The sequence below is a fragment of the Choloepus didactylus genome, chromosome 14, assembly GCF_015220235.1.
Source record: "Choloepus didactylus isolate mChoDid1 chromosome 14, mChoDid1.pri, whole genome shotgun sequence".
NCBI classification, from domain to species: Eukaryota; Metazoa; Chordata; class Mammalia; order Pilosa; family Megalonychidae; genus Choloepus; species Choloepus didactylus.
Genome location: NC_051320.1, coordinates 88,307,555 through 88,324,644, shown reverse-complemented (window position 1 = coordinate 88,324,644; position 17,090 = coordinate 88,307,555). Strand labels below are relative to the sequence as shown.

The following is a 17,090-nucleotide window of genomic DNA, read 5'->3' as shown; positions in this document are numbered from 1 at the left end:
TGTCCCCAGTCTGTACGAATGACCGACATTCTGCCGGAATCAAGTCCTTCTCATGATGAAATGGGCTGGGGGAGGCTTCACAGAGATGGAGGTTATATCATAAGATGAGGGATGCTAGAAGCTCAGCTATTTCACTTTAGCCAAGGGAAAAAGAAGTAGATTTGTTTAATTTTCATTCTTTTTGTGCTTGAGAATCTAGGGTAGAGAAAAGAGACTTTTCTTTTTGCCCACGTTCTCTCCTTTACCTATTTATTCTTTTATTTTCCTCTTCCCTTCCTGTAACTTTCATCCTTTTTTGTGCTTTCTTTAGTCCCTCCTCTGCCTTCCTTTCTTTCTCTCTCCCTTTGTCTCTCCTTCCCTCCCTTCCTTCCTTCACTCTTCCCACTCTCCCTCCTTCCCTCCCCTTCTTTCTTCTTTCCTTCCTTCATTCCTTCTTGTTTTCCTTCCATTTCCTTTATTGTCCTTTCTTCCTACCAATATATTCAGCCTGCCAATTCTGTGTTAAACGGTATCCTGTGTGCCTTGGGAGAGTCAGTGTTGTACTTGGCCCCATCCTTGCACAGAGAGACTCAGCCCATGAAGTCGATGGACTCGGCAGACACTGTACTGAATTCACCTTTCCACTAACATTTCATGAGCACCCAGTTCTCACCTTCAACTAACATGTCCTGAGCACTGATCCTATGCCGGAACTCTGCTGGTTGTTCTTGTTAGCTCATCACTTTCATTTTGCAGTTGAAGAAACTGAGGCTCAGAAGGTATAAGGTGATTTGCCATCGGGGGTGAGGCCGAAGTTCAAACTCGAGTTTGGTCTACTCTGGCTCCTGAGCTCTTTTCTCTATCTGTGCTGAGTAAGCGCCGTGCGTATTCAGGGGACACAGCATTTCGGGAAGGATCACTAAGATGCCTGAATCTCAGCCTGGCCACTACCTGCCATACCCCTTTCCAAATCTTGGCTTCAGTTTCCCCATGTGCCCAGGGCACTGTTGGGGAGGGTCTCCCTGGGCCCCTCCCGGACCCCAGCATTCCCAGGATCACTGACCGGGCTGTCCTGCTTCCCTCCCCAGAGGAGGCAGATGGCCTCTGCTGCGTGCTCACCACACCCTGCCTGACGCAGAGCACGGCCGCCCCCGCAGCACAGGCCCCCGGCTCGCCCGTCACCTTGCGGCAGAAGTCACTCGACTGGAAAAGAGTGCACAGGTAGGGTGTGTGGAATACCTATGTGTGTGGGTGGGCGTGGGTGTGAGTGCAGGTGTGAGGGTGTGTGTGAATGTGTACATGTGAGTATGTGGATGCACGTGTATGAGTGTGTGAATGTGTGTGTGTGTGTCCCTCATGAACGGGTGAGCACAAAGCCAGGGACAAGCCTGGCACAGGGAAATCATGGCTAGTGACAGTTACAGTCAGTCCTGCTGGCACCTGGGTGTGACACCCCAAGCTGATGTGAACTCTCAAAACCCAACTGAGCCCTGGAGGCAGCACCAGCCTCTGGCCTCACACAGCGGACAGCAGACCCAGGCCACTCCCTGCCAAGGCTCTCTGGCCCTTGGTTCAGTTCTGCAAGGGTTTATCAAGTCTCTATTCTGTGTTTGCAGTGTATTTTCTAGCTGAAATATACCACCTTGCTTTTTCTAACTGTTAGGATCCTAAAGAATAAATATTACATAAATTTGGTACTATTTAAAACCCTCTCCAAAAGCCTAAACACACCAGCAAAATCCTAAGTGACTTTGTTTTTTCAAGGGAAGAAGTTTTTCCACTGATTTGTTTTATTTGTCAGCTATTGAATTTTAAGGAATACCTATTGTTTGAGATCACTGGGTTTTCTTAATTATTAAACACAGAACCAGGCATTCCACTGGTGAATTCAAAGAAAATCAGTGACTAGAATTGTGTGGGAGATGAATAAAACTGTGCTTCCTTGTAAATATAAAGAAACAGTCATTAAAATTCACAGGTAGCAGTTTGAGCCAGCCAAGAAAGCAGTGATTCAGAGAGGTTGAGTGATTTGTCTAAGGTCACACAGTCCACAAATATAAGAAACGGAATTAGAACAATAATTTAGAGAAATATTAACCAAGTTCTTTGGGTTTTCTTCTTTGCCTCATTCTCTTTTCCTCCACCCCCACCTCCTCCTTTGTCCCTCCCTTTGCCCCTCTTTTCCCCCTCCCAGGCTGCAGGAGGACCCTGAGGGAGCAGAGAACCCACTCGGGGTGGACGAGTCCCTTTTCAGTTACGGCCTTCGGGAAAGCATCGCCTCGTACCTGTCCCTGACTGGGGACGAGAACACCTCGTTTGAGCGAAAGAAGAAAAGCCTCTCCCTGATGTACAGTGGGAGCAAGAGGAAGAGCTCCTTCTTCTCATCACCTCCGTACTTTGAAGACTAGCCAGAGAACAGACACCCTGTCGTGTGCCCAAAAGGAACAGGGGTTCGAACTCTCACCTGGAACCTGCTGAGAAGCAGGATTCCCTGGAGAACCTCACGTCTTCTAGAAGCCAAGAGAAGCCACATGGAAGTTCAACCTGCATCTTCTCTCTCCACATCATGACAAAGGGGAACCCCTTCCAGTGTCTGATCAGTGCTGTGAAATGCTGCGTTATGACTTGCCTGGGGAACATTTCAGAGGAACCCTACCTCTGTGTGTGTGCATCTCGTGTACAAAATGACAGAGACACTTTCTCTTGTCAAAAAAAAAAAATGCACAAAGACCGTCTCCAACAAACTGTCCAGATGGTCCCACTCTGAGGTCATTAGAGACAACTTCTTCTGAGAAAAGCCTGAGAGGAAGATGTCCCACAACCTCGGGCCTGTCAGAAGAGCTGGGTTTGCAAATTGGTCCCCTGAGTTGGACTTTTTCTGACAATCCATAAGGAGATCTTTGGCATGCATCTCTTTCTCTTTTTATGGGAACTTGGTGACACTACATGCTAGTGCTCTTATTCAACCTGAATCAGGGGACACCAAAGGCAGATGTGCAGAAGGAAAGGGTATCCCTAATTCTGAAGAGGGCAAAGTAAGTGTGAGAGGGTGAGATTCCTGGGGGGAAAAGCAAGAGAGCTTTTGCAATACCCCTTGCCAGGGCTCTACAGCCCAAAAGAAGCTCCTCTGGGTTGCTGAGATTCTTGCTTATATTAATGCACAAATTATTCATTCATAATTGCCTGAAGAAGCACTGTGTTGAGTTCTGTGTACAATATCAGGACAAAAAAATAAAAAAGATGAATTAGCCCCAGCTCCCAGCAGAGGTGTTTGCAGTGTAGACAAGAGAAAGCGGTGTGTCACCGAGAGCCCAGGGTCCAAGAGGAGAAATTGCCTCCCAGATTAGGATGGGACCAGGGACAGAAGAGTGTGATCCAAGAGCTCAGGTTTCAGCTGGATCCGCAGAGCGTACAAGGGTCGGCTGGATCGAGGGGATGCGAACGGTTGGATCTTTTGAAAAAGGAAATTGATAAGTTCTAAAGAATTAATCCACGCAGGATTTTATTCTAAGAGGGACTGGCATGCATATGAATAAAAATGCTGAGCTCCAGGAAAGATGGGGAGGCAGACTGGCTTAATTCTGTCATGTATAATTTTAAGAGACAAGAGAGGAAACACAGCGAAGAGCCAGAGAAGCAGAAATCCTCCAACTCCAGGCTGCCCACGTGGATCCATTTAGGAAGGGGCCTGCCGATTCACCCATGACTCACTTCTCCCTGTTTCAAAGGGATTGGGGGAGGGGCCTACGGCATCCCTCCTGCCTGGTGTGAGAAGTCTGTCTGTTCACCATAAGCATTCTCTGGATGTGAGATCACCGTGCTAGTAACACGCATATATGCAATCATTGGTTGTCTTCATCATCAGATCCCAGTGTGTTTAAACAAGAAGACATTTGTGGTTTCCTTCACAATCCACCCAGGCCATTTCACAGGGGCCAGCCAATGTACAAGTAACAAATGTAACGCTGTGGGCGGGGACCCCACCATAAGGCAGGGCAACCTGGTGAGCTACAGATGTGTGTACAGTGTCCTATGCATTGTTTTAAGTTGTTGATAATGTGCTTTGGGGAGCACTGTGAGGGGTTTCTACGCGGGAAGCATTACACATTGCTAAATCATGTATTTATTCCTGATTAAAATAAACTAATAAATATTTAACCCTTGGAATGTAAGCTTCTGGGGTGAGATGGGTGGGTGGGTGGTTAGTCCAGCAGCTCTGTGGGTTTTGAATTTCTCAATAAGCCTGTGACTGGAGAGAGGTGAGAGCAAGGAACACCCAGAGGATGCCGGTGCAAGTTAGCAGTCTGGCTTCTTCTTGAGGGCAAGCCTTAAAAAAACTAGATTTTATCATTTTTGAGAGTGTCTTATCAAACTTGAAGGTGGACATAGGGTATTGAGGGAGAGAACACATTTGTAGCAATTGTTATGAAAATTCTATGTCTCACCCAGATACTTCTGCATATTGCTTGTGATATCTGTGCTGTTCATTCTTCCAAGAATTTGGACAAGTCGTTTTTTGGACACTAACTACATACCAGACAGTGCTCTGGGTGTTGGCACTATAGAAATGAAAACCAGGTGAGGTCTTCGATGTGAATGAATGAGAAGCTTTCCGATGGCGGTAAGTGCTATGCAGGAAGTAGCGGAGTGACACGCAGGGGTGAGGCAGCCTTCGGGGAGGATGCCTAGGAAAGGGAGCCACAGTATTTGAGCAGGGAGACCTGAAAGATGAGCAGCAAGCAGCCAAGCAAAGATCTAGGGAGAGCATTCAAGGCCACTGGAGGAGGAAGCGTTTCCTGGAGGCAGGTGCAAGGCTACGTGCTGAAGGAGCAGCAGGAGCTGAGTGGGCCACGAGCCGGGGCGGAGGAGGGGCCGTCCCGTGGGAGGCAGAACAGGTGCTGTGGGCACGGAGGTGAGGGGAAGGGGGTCGGGTTCCTTTCCTGGAGAAACGGGAAGCCACTGGGAGTATAAATGACATGATGGAGTGACAGTATCCCATTTACAGGTTTAAAAGATCACTCTGGCTGCTCTGCGGAGAGTGAAATTTTGAAATTCCAGCATTTCTACTGACACATACTGAAAACAAAAGGATGCAGAGAGTTTGAAAATAAAGGGGTGGAAATTCTTCCATGCAAAAAGGAACAAAAGGAAAACCTGCATCAAATTTTATTATCAGACAAAATGGAAATTAAGGTAAAAATAAATTGCATAAGGGCAAGGAGAGGTGTCATAAAAGGAACAATAGATTAAGAAGATAAAATGATCATAGCATATAATAATCTAAGAATATAGTTTCAAAATATATAAAGCAACTATTACAAGGACAAATAGAAAAATCAATAAATTCATTTAGATATTTTAACACATCTCTCTCAGAAATTGATAGACAAGGCAAAAATAAATAAGTAGCTAGATAAACAGATAGAAGATTTTAATAACACTATTTAACTTTTCAGATAACAAATGGAGAATATACTAGGTCACAGAGGAAGTCCTTCTCAGAATCAACATCAAACAAATCAAGTTCTGTGATGATAACGCAACAAAGTTGGAAATCAATTTGCAAGAGTATAGATAAAAATTCTAAAGTTCCATAATCTAGAAAAAAAGTTTGTGAAAACTCAAGTCAAGCAGGTAATAATGTAGGAAATAAGAAAATATTAGAAACAAATGACACATTGCTGTTTTTCAAAAATTTCTGGGGCAGAGCTGATAAACCAGTAAGAAGGAATTTATTGGTTGGAATACATTTATCCAGAAAAGAAACGATGAAAGGTAATGAGATTAGCTTTCAGCTCAAGAAGCCAGAGAAGAACAACAGAAGATAGGCAAGAGAGAAAAAAAAAGGAGAAAATAAAAGACGATACGGGCAGGCATCAATAAATAGAGTTTTTAAAACATCTAATAGAGAAGATTTTTAAAAAGCAAACATTTAAATAGTAAGATCAATATGATAACTAAAAACGTGAACAAGAGTGATTAAGAAAGACAAAAAGTAAATCACAGGCAGGTACGTGTGGCCTGCGACCTGCAAGAGGGAGGTGGCCACACCCCAGCCCCGCTCTAGGGCAGCAGGGGAGGTCCTCCCCCTTGCTGACCCCTCCCGGCTGTCCAGAACTCAGACTCCACCTGGCACATGAGGACAAGGCCCTAAGGGACAGCAGAGAAACATCTGGGCCCTGAGTGATTGCGAGACACCTGGACTGCTCGCCTTGGGAAGTGCTATGAGAAGGAGAGAAAAAGAAACTTATTTATAATTTCAGCTGCTTTAGTGTTGGGTCTCCTCATTACGTCATCTTAGCATCCTACTCCAACCAGTGCAGAAATAAAGCAGCCGTCTTTTGTGGATGATGACATAACTTCATAGAAAACCCAACAGAATCAACAAAGTGTTAGAAGTAACAAGAAAGACTGGCAAACTGCTGAAATCAACTTAGTCCTCTATGACAGAATTTACCAACTAGAAAATAAAACGGAAAATAAGACACCATTCACAATGCCAACCAGAACTACGCCTCACAGAGATTTCATAAAACATATATGGAGAAAAGTTCAAAACTGTGAACAAACCTATAAAGGAGATGAAAAATACTACACTCATGGGTGTGGGTGTGGTTTCTTAACAGGGTTCAAGAATGTAAGATTTAGCATAAAAAGTGGAGATTTTTTTCTGAAACTGATAAATTCCATGAAACTGCAGTAACAAACTTATTCCATATATGTGGAAGCATCAAAGTCCATGAATAGCAAGGCCAGTTTTCAATAAGACAAGCACAGGGGAGGGTGATCACACTAAGAGATACAAAGACAGGCTGCAAAACCAGTAGAAAGCTCTGGGCCCAAACCACTGTCTCATTCCCACTGGTTTCACGGAAACTCCATGTTGCTCTGTGCTGTTGCCCTCTGGGTACCAGGCACTAAGCCACGTGTTAAAGAAGCATTAGAGGATTAAAGTCAAGTTTTCAAGCACCAGGAGGTCCTAGTGAAATTGGAAAAAAAAAAAAAAACCAGCATGAAAATAAGGCAGAATTCCAAAAAGCACCAAATAGAAGTCTCTTCAATAAGAGACTTTTTGCTTCAAGAGACGAAAGGAGATGCTGGTCTAAGAGCAGAAATGCTGGAGGAAAACACCATCATGCATCTTCTAGGAATGGTGCTATTTGGCCCCCAGTGTAGGGTTCACGTAGGGATGGAGCAGGACAGGGAGAGGAAAATTGAGCTTCAGGCCAGTGAAACCTGGAAGCCTTGCTGAGGAATGTGGAACTGGGGCAAAGTCATAGGAGGGCAAGGGAAATCTGAGTCCTGTAAATCATACTGCAGAGGACAAAGCCTCCTCCGTCCTTGATTAAAACTGACCGAGGGGTCAGAACTGCAGAATACAGGTTCACAGCATGTAACCCCTTTTTCTTCTTCGTCCCGGTCCTCAGAGCAGGCGAAATAGCCAATCTCCCAGCCCAGGACCTGCTTTTGCTTCGCTTTGCCTTCCCTTGGCAAGGGGGTGGGGTGGGGTGGAGAGGTGCTTGAATTTCTTGAGTTCCCTTCATACACAGGACACTTCGCAAACCTTATCTCATGACAGCTTCTGTAAACCGTGGGAGATAGAATTAGTCATACTTATTTTATAGCTGATATCGCAATGTGTGAGGTTTCACCCAAGGCCTATATCTTAACCCAGCCCTATTTGATTCCAGCCTGGGTTCTTTCCCTTACACCTTAAGACCCCAAAGAGTCCCCAGGATGTGGGATAAACAGCCTCACAGGGTGGAAAAACATAGGATTTGACCTTGGGTTCTAGCCTCTAGTTTAGCTCCTTCTTTGATATGTGTTCTTTTGCAGGTCACTGACTCTCTCTGAGCCTGAGATTTCTCTAAGTTTAAAATATCCCATGCCAATCAACATGAGCAATCTATAAGATAATATATTGAAAGGGCTCTGTGGCCCCAAGGGTGCTAAATAAATAAAAGTTATTAATTATCACAGAAGTCCCCCTTGCTGATATTTCAAGAGTTCTGGCCCCAAGATTTGCAGGAAGACAAGTTTTAATGCAAAAATAAATCACCAACTCACATTCTTTCCCCAAACATCTGTTGGTAAAGAACTGCTGATACATTAAAGTATTTTAGTTCTTTCAGTTTCAAATAATTTCACATGCATCCCAAAGATTGCTGGGAACAGTTGTAAAGACTGCTTCTAAATGACTAAAACAGATGTGAGGGTTTATTTTTAAATGCACTGCCATTTGTTAAAACAGATTAGTTTTTGAAATCCCCTAAACACCTAAACCTTCAAAAAGAGAAGTCTGCCTTCTGGGCCTATTGGAAGGCATTTTTGGAGTCTGCTGGGTCCTCTTGAGTGTTCGGTTTCAGAGAAAGCCCTGGAGAAATCACATCAGGCTCAACACAAAGTCAGGAAAGTCTGTTTTCCACACCAGAAGCTGAAGGCTATTTGTGCTCAGACAATCTACCAAGAAGATAGACCCATTTCATAGGAACAGCCTCCAGAAAGCACAAATCAAAGGAAAAGAAACACAGAGAGGGGTGAGGGCCCTGGGGCCCCAAAGAACAGCGCCCTGAAGACTGCCCCATAGACGTGCTCATTCTCCACCTGCATCTGTGTGATTCGCTGTGTTAGGGGCTGGAGTTCTGCAGAAAGCAAGGAACCCCTGGGCCTGCCTTCCTGGAGCTTACGGTCTTGTGAGGGAGACAGACACGGACTAGTTGTAATTATTTCCTCATGGGAAATCCTAAGTGCTATACAGAAGTACACACTGGCATAAACCATGTAAAGGGGGTCAATTCTAGGCTAAAAGGTCTGGAAGTCTTCCCTGAGGGATGAGTAGGGCAGTCAAAGAGGAGGATGGGAGAAAAGCATCCATAAAGAGGAAACTGCCTGTACAAGGCAGAAGAGGGCAAGGACTCTTCAAGGATTAGAAAGCTCCTGTGGTTGAAAGAGAGATGGCATAGCAGGTGGCACTGCTTCCTGTCGAGAATGGCGACGATGCTGATGTGGCCTCAGGAATGCCCACACAATGACACCTCCCTCCTCCTTATGACTGAGGGTTTGGATCCCAGGAAGGCTGGATGAAGCTGGGGTGCAGTCGCATGGCCTTAGATCGTCAACAGGTCCACGAGGCATTCAGCCCACGGGGCTGGTCTCATTGGTTCTCCATCATTCCTTAACGTGTGGTACTTTATAGTCTCCTCATTGGTTTCTATGCCTCTTTCTGTGCCTCTTAAATTCATCCTCTACCCAACCCTAAGAGAAACCTTCCTAAGCGCAGCTCTCAGCAAGTTATCCACCTGCTTAAAAATAAAAACTCTTCAGTGGCTCCCCTGGCCCTCAGGAAAAGACCCAACTGGTCAGCACTGGTCAGAGGATCTGCCTCCTCCATGCCTCCCAGCCTCTGCACCCACTGCCCACCTGGGATTCTGTCCTCCAGACACACCTCACGACCTGCAGGGTGCAGTGAACAGGCACGCTCTCCCGAGGTGCCAGGCCTTGCAGATTCCCTCTCCCGGCCTGGGAAGCATGCCCTGACACAGCCTCTTGCCCTCTGCTTGGCTAGGCCTTCCCCCGAGCTGCCTTCATCTGTTTTCATAGATCCTCTTTCATAGGTGTGTTTTCAGTATTTGTCCCCTTTTCCCCACCAAACTCTAAGCTTCCTGAGAATTGGGACATTTTCATTTATCAGGGCGTTTCCATCTAGCATAGAACCTGGCACCAATCAGATGCTCAATAAAATACAGGAGCTGGCCAATGACAGAACAACAGACTTCAGGGTTTATGCTGTAATCAACTGGATAACTTCTTCCATTACAATCACTGTCATCATCATTAACATTACACAAGCATCATCACCACCACCTAGCAGGGATTTCAGACCATCCACTAGTTTCATGGGTGGTGAGTTCTATTCTCTGCCTTGGCAATAGTTTCCTTCCTTTAACGGGCAATGACTGAGGTGGCCATACCCTGGGACCTCTGACCTTCACCCTGTGGCTGCTGCCCCAGCTGCCCCATTACCTCACAGGCTGTGTGGACCAGGTCTCAGGGCAAGCTCGGGGTTTCCTTGCCTCCTCTCAAATAACGAACCTATTAGTTGAGACCTCGTTACTCGGAGAATAACAAGTCACCCACTACTGTTCTACACTGAAATGCCTCCAGAACTGAATCTCAGGGCCACCGAAGCTTATGGGAGGATTCCAGGTTAAAACACAGAGACCATCGGAGAAGCAGCACTGTGAACTGGTGAGGGTTTCTTCCTCTCCGTGGACGACACCGTCAGGTTTAGGTCAGCATCTTACTGGCTGAAGTGTGTCCGCATCGTTACCTTTTCCTCCACCAGCAAGCGTCTCGTCCTGTGTTCCATCCCCTTCTATTTATCTGTCAACAAGCAGTTCAGAACCACCAAATCCTTCACCATCTAGAACTTTTTAACTGAGTGGAAAGTAGTCAGGAAGCCCTTCAGCATCCTAGAAACATGCATCCATGGAAAGATGGCCACACGCAGAATCCACTCAGGACAAAGGATAATGGAAAACCAAGCAATTCAAGCCAAGCGGCCTTGAGAGGCCCTGGAGGCCCCCTCTCCTGACCAGCATCTGCGGTGAGAGCGAAGATCGGACACCGACTCACCATCAGCACAGCCCTCCGGAAGAGTCTGGAGTCCGCGGCACGGGTCGTCAGAAGGTGGATGCTGGCCACGTCAGCCCCACCGCGGTCTGCTGCCAGGGACACGCGCCGAGAGTCCCCACCAAAACCTCCAATGTGGTTCTGCACCCAAGTCAGAGCCGCCACCTGGTCCAGAAGCCCCCAGTTGCCACTCGCCTCGCCGGACCCTTCAAAGAGGAGGAAAGTCTTTTAGCCTTTGTGATCCTGCAACCTCAGGTTTAATAGTCACAGTACTTGTCTACAGCAGGTATGTGGTTCCTCTGGGCTCCTGTCCCCACAGGTCAGGACCTTGGGTCCCAAATAGAGAATGGGGCAGTGGGGAGAATAAGGGCTTTGGAATCATATACACCAGGCTTGAACTTGAGCTTGAGTTTTGCTAGCTAGGAGACTCTGAGCTCATCACTTAGCGTCACAGGGCTATGGCTGTCACCTTGCATGGCACATCCACTGGGAAAGAGATGCACTTCCTGCCATCACATCTTCAACCCCACTGCATGTGTCTCTCTCCAGGCCTCTTCCTCCCTGACAAAGGCCAGGCCTTGCCAGGGCACTGGGCTCCTTTCCTCCCCACCACCTCACACACCGTGACCCCGCAATAGCATTCAACTGAGGTGAGCACTTGTCCCTTTTCCAAAAATTCAATAAAAGTCCATTGAGAGCCCACCCACCACTATTATTTTTTCATGAAATGATTCAGACACAAAAAAGTATATTAAAAAGATGTTCTTCTTAGCTCTTTGGGGCACTACATGCCCACACCCTCTTGATGGTTCTCAGAACTCAACGGACCCTCCTTGTCAATCGACTCCACTAACTCGTCCTCCTCCGTCAAGCCTGGCCATGCCATGCCTCCTTCCCGGCTTGACGGGAGGCCCACTTCTTGTCTTTTCACTTGCTCCAGGAAATCTCATCAGATCTCATGGCTTCAGTCACCACCTACCCGTAGATGACTCGTTAGCAGCCCAGCCCCCTCCCCCAGACGGCAGAACCTTCACATTTCTCCACGTGGCCATCTCCCAGGCTCAAGTTCATTCCATCCAAAATGGAACTGACACTAAGCTCCACACCACCCCCCGCACTCCCCTCACCCCCAGCCGCCGCCCCAACCAGCAGCATTTCCAGGGTTTCTTATGTCCTTCCGACGCAGCCCCACCTGCCAGCTCAGCACAACCTTGCAGGTCATCCCTGAGCTCTGCTCCTCTGTCATCCCCACCCTCCAGCAGGTCCTTCGGGTTCTCTCTCACCACTGGCCCCTGCCACCAACGCCCCTGAAATGCTACCACAGCCTTCTCAGAGGTCTCCTGCATCCACACATTTCCTCCCTCCAGTGAAGTTTCCATACCCATCTGGAATTATCTTTTAAATCTATAATTTCAATTATATTACACACACTCACACACACAAATACACACAAACTCACACAACATAACCTTCCCCATCCTATTTCCAATCTCACCCCATCATCTTGTGGACACAATTCGCAGCTCTTCCCATGTAGTAGAGGCCACACAGGCTCAGGTCCGTCCATCTCTCTGGCTGTATCTCCCAGTGTCTCCTCCCTGAGGCCTGTTCTCCCACCATCAAGACTCCCCATCAATTGCTCAAACCCCAGGAGCCCCACTTTCTCTCAGGCCCTTGCTGGGCACCTGTGGTTTCTCTGCCCAGAGCCCTCCCCCTCCCCTTGACTTTCCCTTTCCTCCTCTGCCTGGTCATCCTCCAAGTCTAAGCCGCTCCATTCACCTTTCTCGAGCCCTCAGGTGAAGTAAGGCTCCCCTTTCAGCGTAACTGTAACCATTGCCTTCCCTGACAGACTATGGCCATCGCTAAATCCAGCGGCACACAGTAGGTTCTTAGCAAATGTGAGATGAATTAATGAGAATAGTAACAATTAAATAGGATTCAGTACCATGCCAGAAACTATAGAAACACTGTCCTGCTGAGTTATAAACCAACCACCAACAAGACCTCATAGTCCCTAACAGGAAACTCTTGATTTCCCCAATTTGGTATTGACACACCCGAAGAGAACACCTGCTCAGGGGCCAAAACGAAGCAAATTATTCTTCCAGCTGGGGAGACTCTCAGAAATTCTTCAAATGCCTTTTACATTCTGGGACTGGAGAGGCCACGGCATGATTCTGGCTGCACCCTTTTCTGGATTGCCCATACTTTGTATTTGTTAGGAGAAATGAGTTTGTTTCCAAGGTCTCGTGCAGAGCAGGAGAGCAGGGCACCCATCGAGTGGGAACAAGTCCTCCGAGTCTTTGGTTGGGGAGCAACATCCATGACCTGCATTTCCAGTGATGATGGGGGCAGGGGGCAGCGAGAGAGGTGTCCCTGACTGTCATCTTCCATATGTCATCTTATAGGACAAGGGCCAGTGCTGACATTCTGGGGACTATAGACTCCAGGAGGGCAGAGCTGAAGGGACACTCGGGAGGCCGCTCGTCAGACAAGTAGGAATCAAGGTTCGCCGTGTGCCAGGCCCAGTGCTGGGTGCTACTGCCTCCCCAGCAGAGAGCAAGATCCAGAAGATCCCCAACCCCAGCCACACGCAGCCCCCAGCAGGCCCTCAGAAGGCAGCAAACAAGTGGCTGTGTCTAAGACAGTCCAGTCCAAGCCTGTCCATTTATGGGTGAGGAAACAGACTTGCAAAGGCAAAGTTTTGCTCAAATGCAAGCAGTTAATTCAAGAAAAATTTGGAACTAAAATCCTAATTCACCATCAGAATTCTGTGATCTAAATTCAATTCAGTTCAACAAACATTTGTCAAAAAATCTATGATGTGCAAGGTACTATGTTATTTCCATTAAAAATTTTAAGTGCTCTATTTACAAAAATTTCTTTGCTCAAAAAGTCTCTGTAGCTCTCTAATTCTTACTCTATCAAGTCTAAACTTCTTACCGGCTTTTAAGAGCCTCTAAACTGTGGCGTTCACCAGTCTAATCAGTCTTGATTGTCACAGTTCTCAGACACGGTCCCTCGCCCCGGCCACCAGGCTCTGCTCATTGGGTCCGTTTCCCTCCGTGTCCCCCTCGCCCCCCAGGCCTGGGTGTGGTGAGCCCACTTCCCACTGGGCGTCTCCTCGCTGGGACCCTGCTGAGTGCAGCTGCCCTGGGCTCACAGGCGCTTACAGTCCAGGAGGGAGGCTGCCGCCAACGGACGATCCTGGGCAGTGTGGCAGCACTCTTCCCCATGCCAGCCCTGCCGTGCCTGGAGCGGCCTCTTCTCCTCCAGCCTCTTGCCCCTCCGGTCAGACTACCTCGGGAAACACTCATTTGTTCCTTCATTGCCTAGTTGTCTCTTTGTGCTCATTTGACTTCTTTAACCAACCATTCTCCTTCGCACCTCTCAGGGCTCACAGCAGGTTCTCACCCTGTCTCACTAATGGGCCACTCGGAGCCTGGGATGGTGGTTAAGCTCATGGGTTACGAAGCCAGACTGCCTGGGCTGGGTCCCTGCTCCACTTTTGATGAGCCATGTGGGGCCCTGGACAAGCTACTTAGCCTTTGTGTGCTTTGATTTCTACCCCCCACCCACCCCCCACAGTGAAGTGGGGCTAATGAGAGAACCTACCTACCCCCTTGGGTTGTTAGGAAGACTGAGCTAATATTTGTAAAGGGAACCGAGAAATGTCCAGCCCAGAGCAGTACAGGAGTGTTTTGTTAAACGAAAGAACGTTTTTAGGCCCCAGCACGATCGCACAATGGCCAGCACAGGTGTCCTCAGTAGCAGCAACTGCACCTGTGCAGGGGTGTTGGCTGGGGCAGGACCCTGGGCCTGCTCTTCCTGTTAGCTAGGGCAGCAGACCGTGTGAGTCACGCAGGGGCCCCGCGTACCCCAGGGACGATGAGGGAAGGGCACATGTGCGGCTGCCATGGTTTCCATGGCACCAGGCCTTCTGCCTGGCTCCCAGGCCAAAGCCCACTTCCTCCGCGTGCACACTTCTCCTCTGCCATGGCAGGCCGGGAACCCAGGCCCCGGGGCCCTGCATGGTCTGTCTGCTAGAAGAGGCAGTCGCTGCGCCCCGAGGTCCCAGGGTTCTGTCCCACTGCAGGGTAGGGCAAATGGCCTCTCCTCACCACCAGCCAGCCCCCTCCCTTCCTGCCTTCTGCTCTTGCCATCAGGAACCGCCGCTGCTCTTACGAACACGAGCTGGTGGAGTCAGCTCCAGACTGGCACGAGCCTCAGTTTTCATCTTTCCTCGTCCCTTTTGAAAAGTGCCTCTGGAGCCTGCAGGTCTGTGCACCCTCAGGGGATGTCACAGCAGATGCTGCAAACATCTGCCACATAATGCAGGCAGAGCGGGCCTCAGCGCAGGGCCCGGACCCAGCGACAGCAGCAGCCGCAAGCCAAGTCAGCGTTGCGCCAAGCCAGGCCGGCAGTGCCAGTCACAGCCCTGCCTTGGAAGAGTCCCTGACTAGGGAAAGAAGGGGAATTAATACCTGGGCGCCCCTGCCAGGTGCCGGCAAGGTCCAGGTGTTTGTTGAACACACTTTATCTGCTGCAATCTGCCCCATGTTGTTTGACAGTGGGGCAGCCTGAGACTCAGGGGATGTGGCTGCCCAGGGCCCCTCACCCCACACAGCCAGGGAGCTGCTCCTGGCACCCTGTTCTCCTCCAATGCAAGGCTCTGCTTTGCTCAGGACACCAGGCTGAGGTGGCAGGTGGGGTCGCTCGGCTCTTGCCAGACCAGTGTTCTGAACCTTGGTTCCCAAGTGTTTAAAATGGAGAAGGGGGGCCATGCTTGTCTCATGGGTCCCCGTCCCTGTGGACCCCTGCCTGGCCCCCCACAACTGTTCCTTCAGAACATGAGCACCTGAGCTGTCCACTCCGCATCCCATGGAGCAAGCACTCCACGGAGCCACGTCCTGGAATTTGTCTGTGGCCGGCAGGAGAGGGCTCATTGGTGGCTAAGAAGGTGGCATTTGCCCCCTGGCTCTGCTGCGACCCCAGCCGCCACCCTCTTCTGTGTGCCTCAGCTTTTTAATTAATAGGATAAGGATAATGATGTCTTTGCTCCGCTGGCCTGGCTGAACCACAGGGAGGTGCCGTGTAAGAGCTGGGGAAGCTGCAATGTGGGAAATGCAGGAGGTCTAGGAGGTAAAGCCAAGCCACACTGCTTTAGGCATGATCCTGCTCCTTGCTGAAGGACAAGAATCAAGAAGGATTTCTAGACTCCTGAGGCGGCAGCTACACTGGAGGTGGTGGTGGGGGTGGTTGTTCAACCAGCAGGGTTTAAAGCCAGCCTGCCACGCGTGACTGCGGGTAGTGGAACTTCTGATCCAGCTGTTTCGCCTGTGAAGCGGGCATTACCCCCTCACAGAGCTGCTGTGAGCTTTAGGAGAGGGAACCCATGTAAAGGTCTGGTAGAGAGAGCTCGGTGAGTGCAACTTCCCTTCCCTCCTACTGACAGATTTCCTGTGAGCACAATGAACCCCGGGCCCTGAACACCAGCTGTGTGAGCGGCATTGGTACAAGACACGTCTCCCCCTTACGGCCCCCACAGGCAGCCAGAATGAGTCTGCCATTCCAGAAGCACATGAATTCTCCATAAAATGACAGTCCATGGAATCATAATCCCCTGCCCCCTGGAGGACAGAGGACATACGGAAATTCACTCTCATCTGTCTAGAAATGCTCTAAGCTAAAATGTCAGTGATGTCTGAAAAATTCCACTCGATCACGGCACAACTGAATGAGCTCTGAATGTCACTCAAGTCTCTTCAGGGAAAGGGGTGACTGACTTAAATCATTGTCAGTCCTGAGTTTGAAAAGAGGAAAGACTCCAGGCAAAGAGCTTACCCTCTTGAAGAAAATAAATTTATATATGAATAATACCTCATACTTCCCCCAAGGCCTTCACAACCCCCTCCCACCCCCCCATCATATTTGCTTCTCATCACCACATATTCACGGAAGAAAGTGAGGGACCCAGGGTCGCTCAGCCAGAGAATGGGGGGCGAGGGGAGCAGAAAAGGGTGAGGAGCTACGCCTCAGGTTCCCAGTCTCCTGATCTAGCAGCTGAACCTGCTCCCCATGACACAAAATCTGAAATCTGTTTATCATCCACATCTCATCTTGACATCTGACCCCATTTTGCCTTAACTCATTGCCCATCTCACATGTGTTGCTCGTGCTAGAATCTTCACATTCAATGTCTCGTGCCATGTGGCCTGTCCAGTTCTCCTTCCCGTTGCCACTTACACTCTCCTGAGAACACCCTGCTTACCCCACCCTGGATTTCTGCTCGCTCGGGGATGCCCACCCCACTCACCCACAGACTAGTCGAGTCCTGCATTCTGGCCACTGGGCCTTTCACCCACCCAGGGCAGAACTGAGCCTCGTGCCCATGCTTAGCACATTAGATATTCCTGGTCTTAGATGAGACCTTGGAAAACAGAAATGAAGCACAGTCCCCATCCTCAAGGCCTTTAGAG

General features: G+C 48.9%; 2 protein-coding genes across 5 annotated transcripts in view; one reads left to right on the top strand and one right to left on the bottom strand.

The window, feature by feature from the left end:
• SLA (Src like adaptor) overlaps positions 1 to 4,137 on the top strand; it is a 34,115-nt gene extending 29,978 nt beyond the window's left edge. For both annotated transcript variants that reach the window (XM_037802993.1, XM_037802992.1), the window contains 2 exons: positions 1,068 to 1,200; positions 2,174 to 4,137. In XM_037802993.1, coding sequence (XP_037658921.1) covers positions 1,068 to 1,200; positions 2,174 to 2,387 — 347 coding nt within the window. In that variant the 3' untranslated portion in view covers positions 2,388 to 4,137. The remainder of the gene's footprint in view (positions 1 to 1,067; positions 1,201 to 2,173) is intronic.
• TG (thyroglobulin) overlaps positions 1 to 17,090 on the bottom strand; it is a 249,593-nt gene that overhangs the window by 86,106 nt on the left and 146,397 nt on the right. For all 3 annotated transcript variants that reach the window (XM_037802989.1, XM_037802991.1, XM_037802990.1), the window contains one exon: positions 10,615 to 10,817. In XM_037802989.1, coding sequence (XP_037658917.1) covers positions 10,615 to 10,817 — 203 coding nt within the window. The remainder of the gene's footprint in view (positions 1 to 10,614; positions 10,818 to 17,090) is intronic.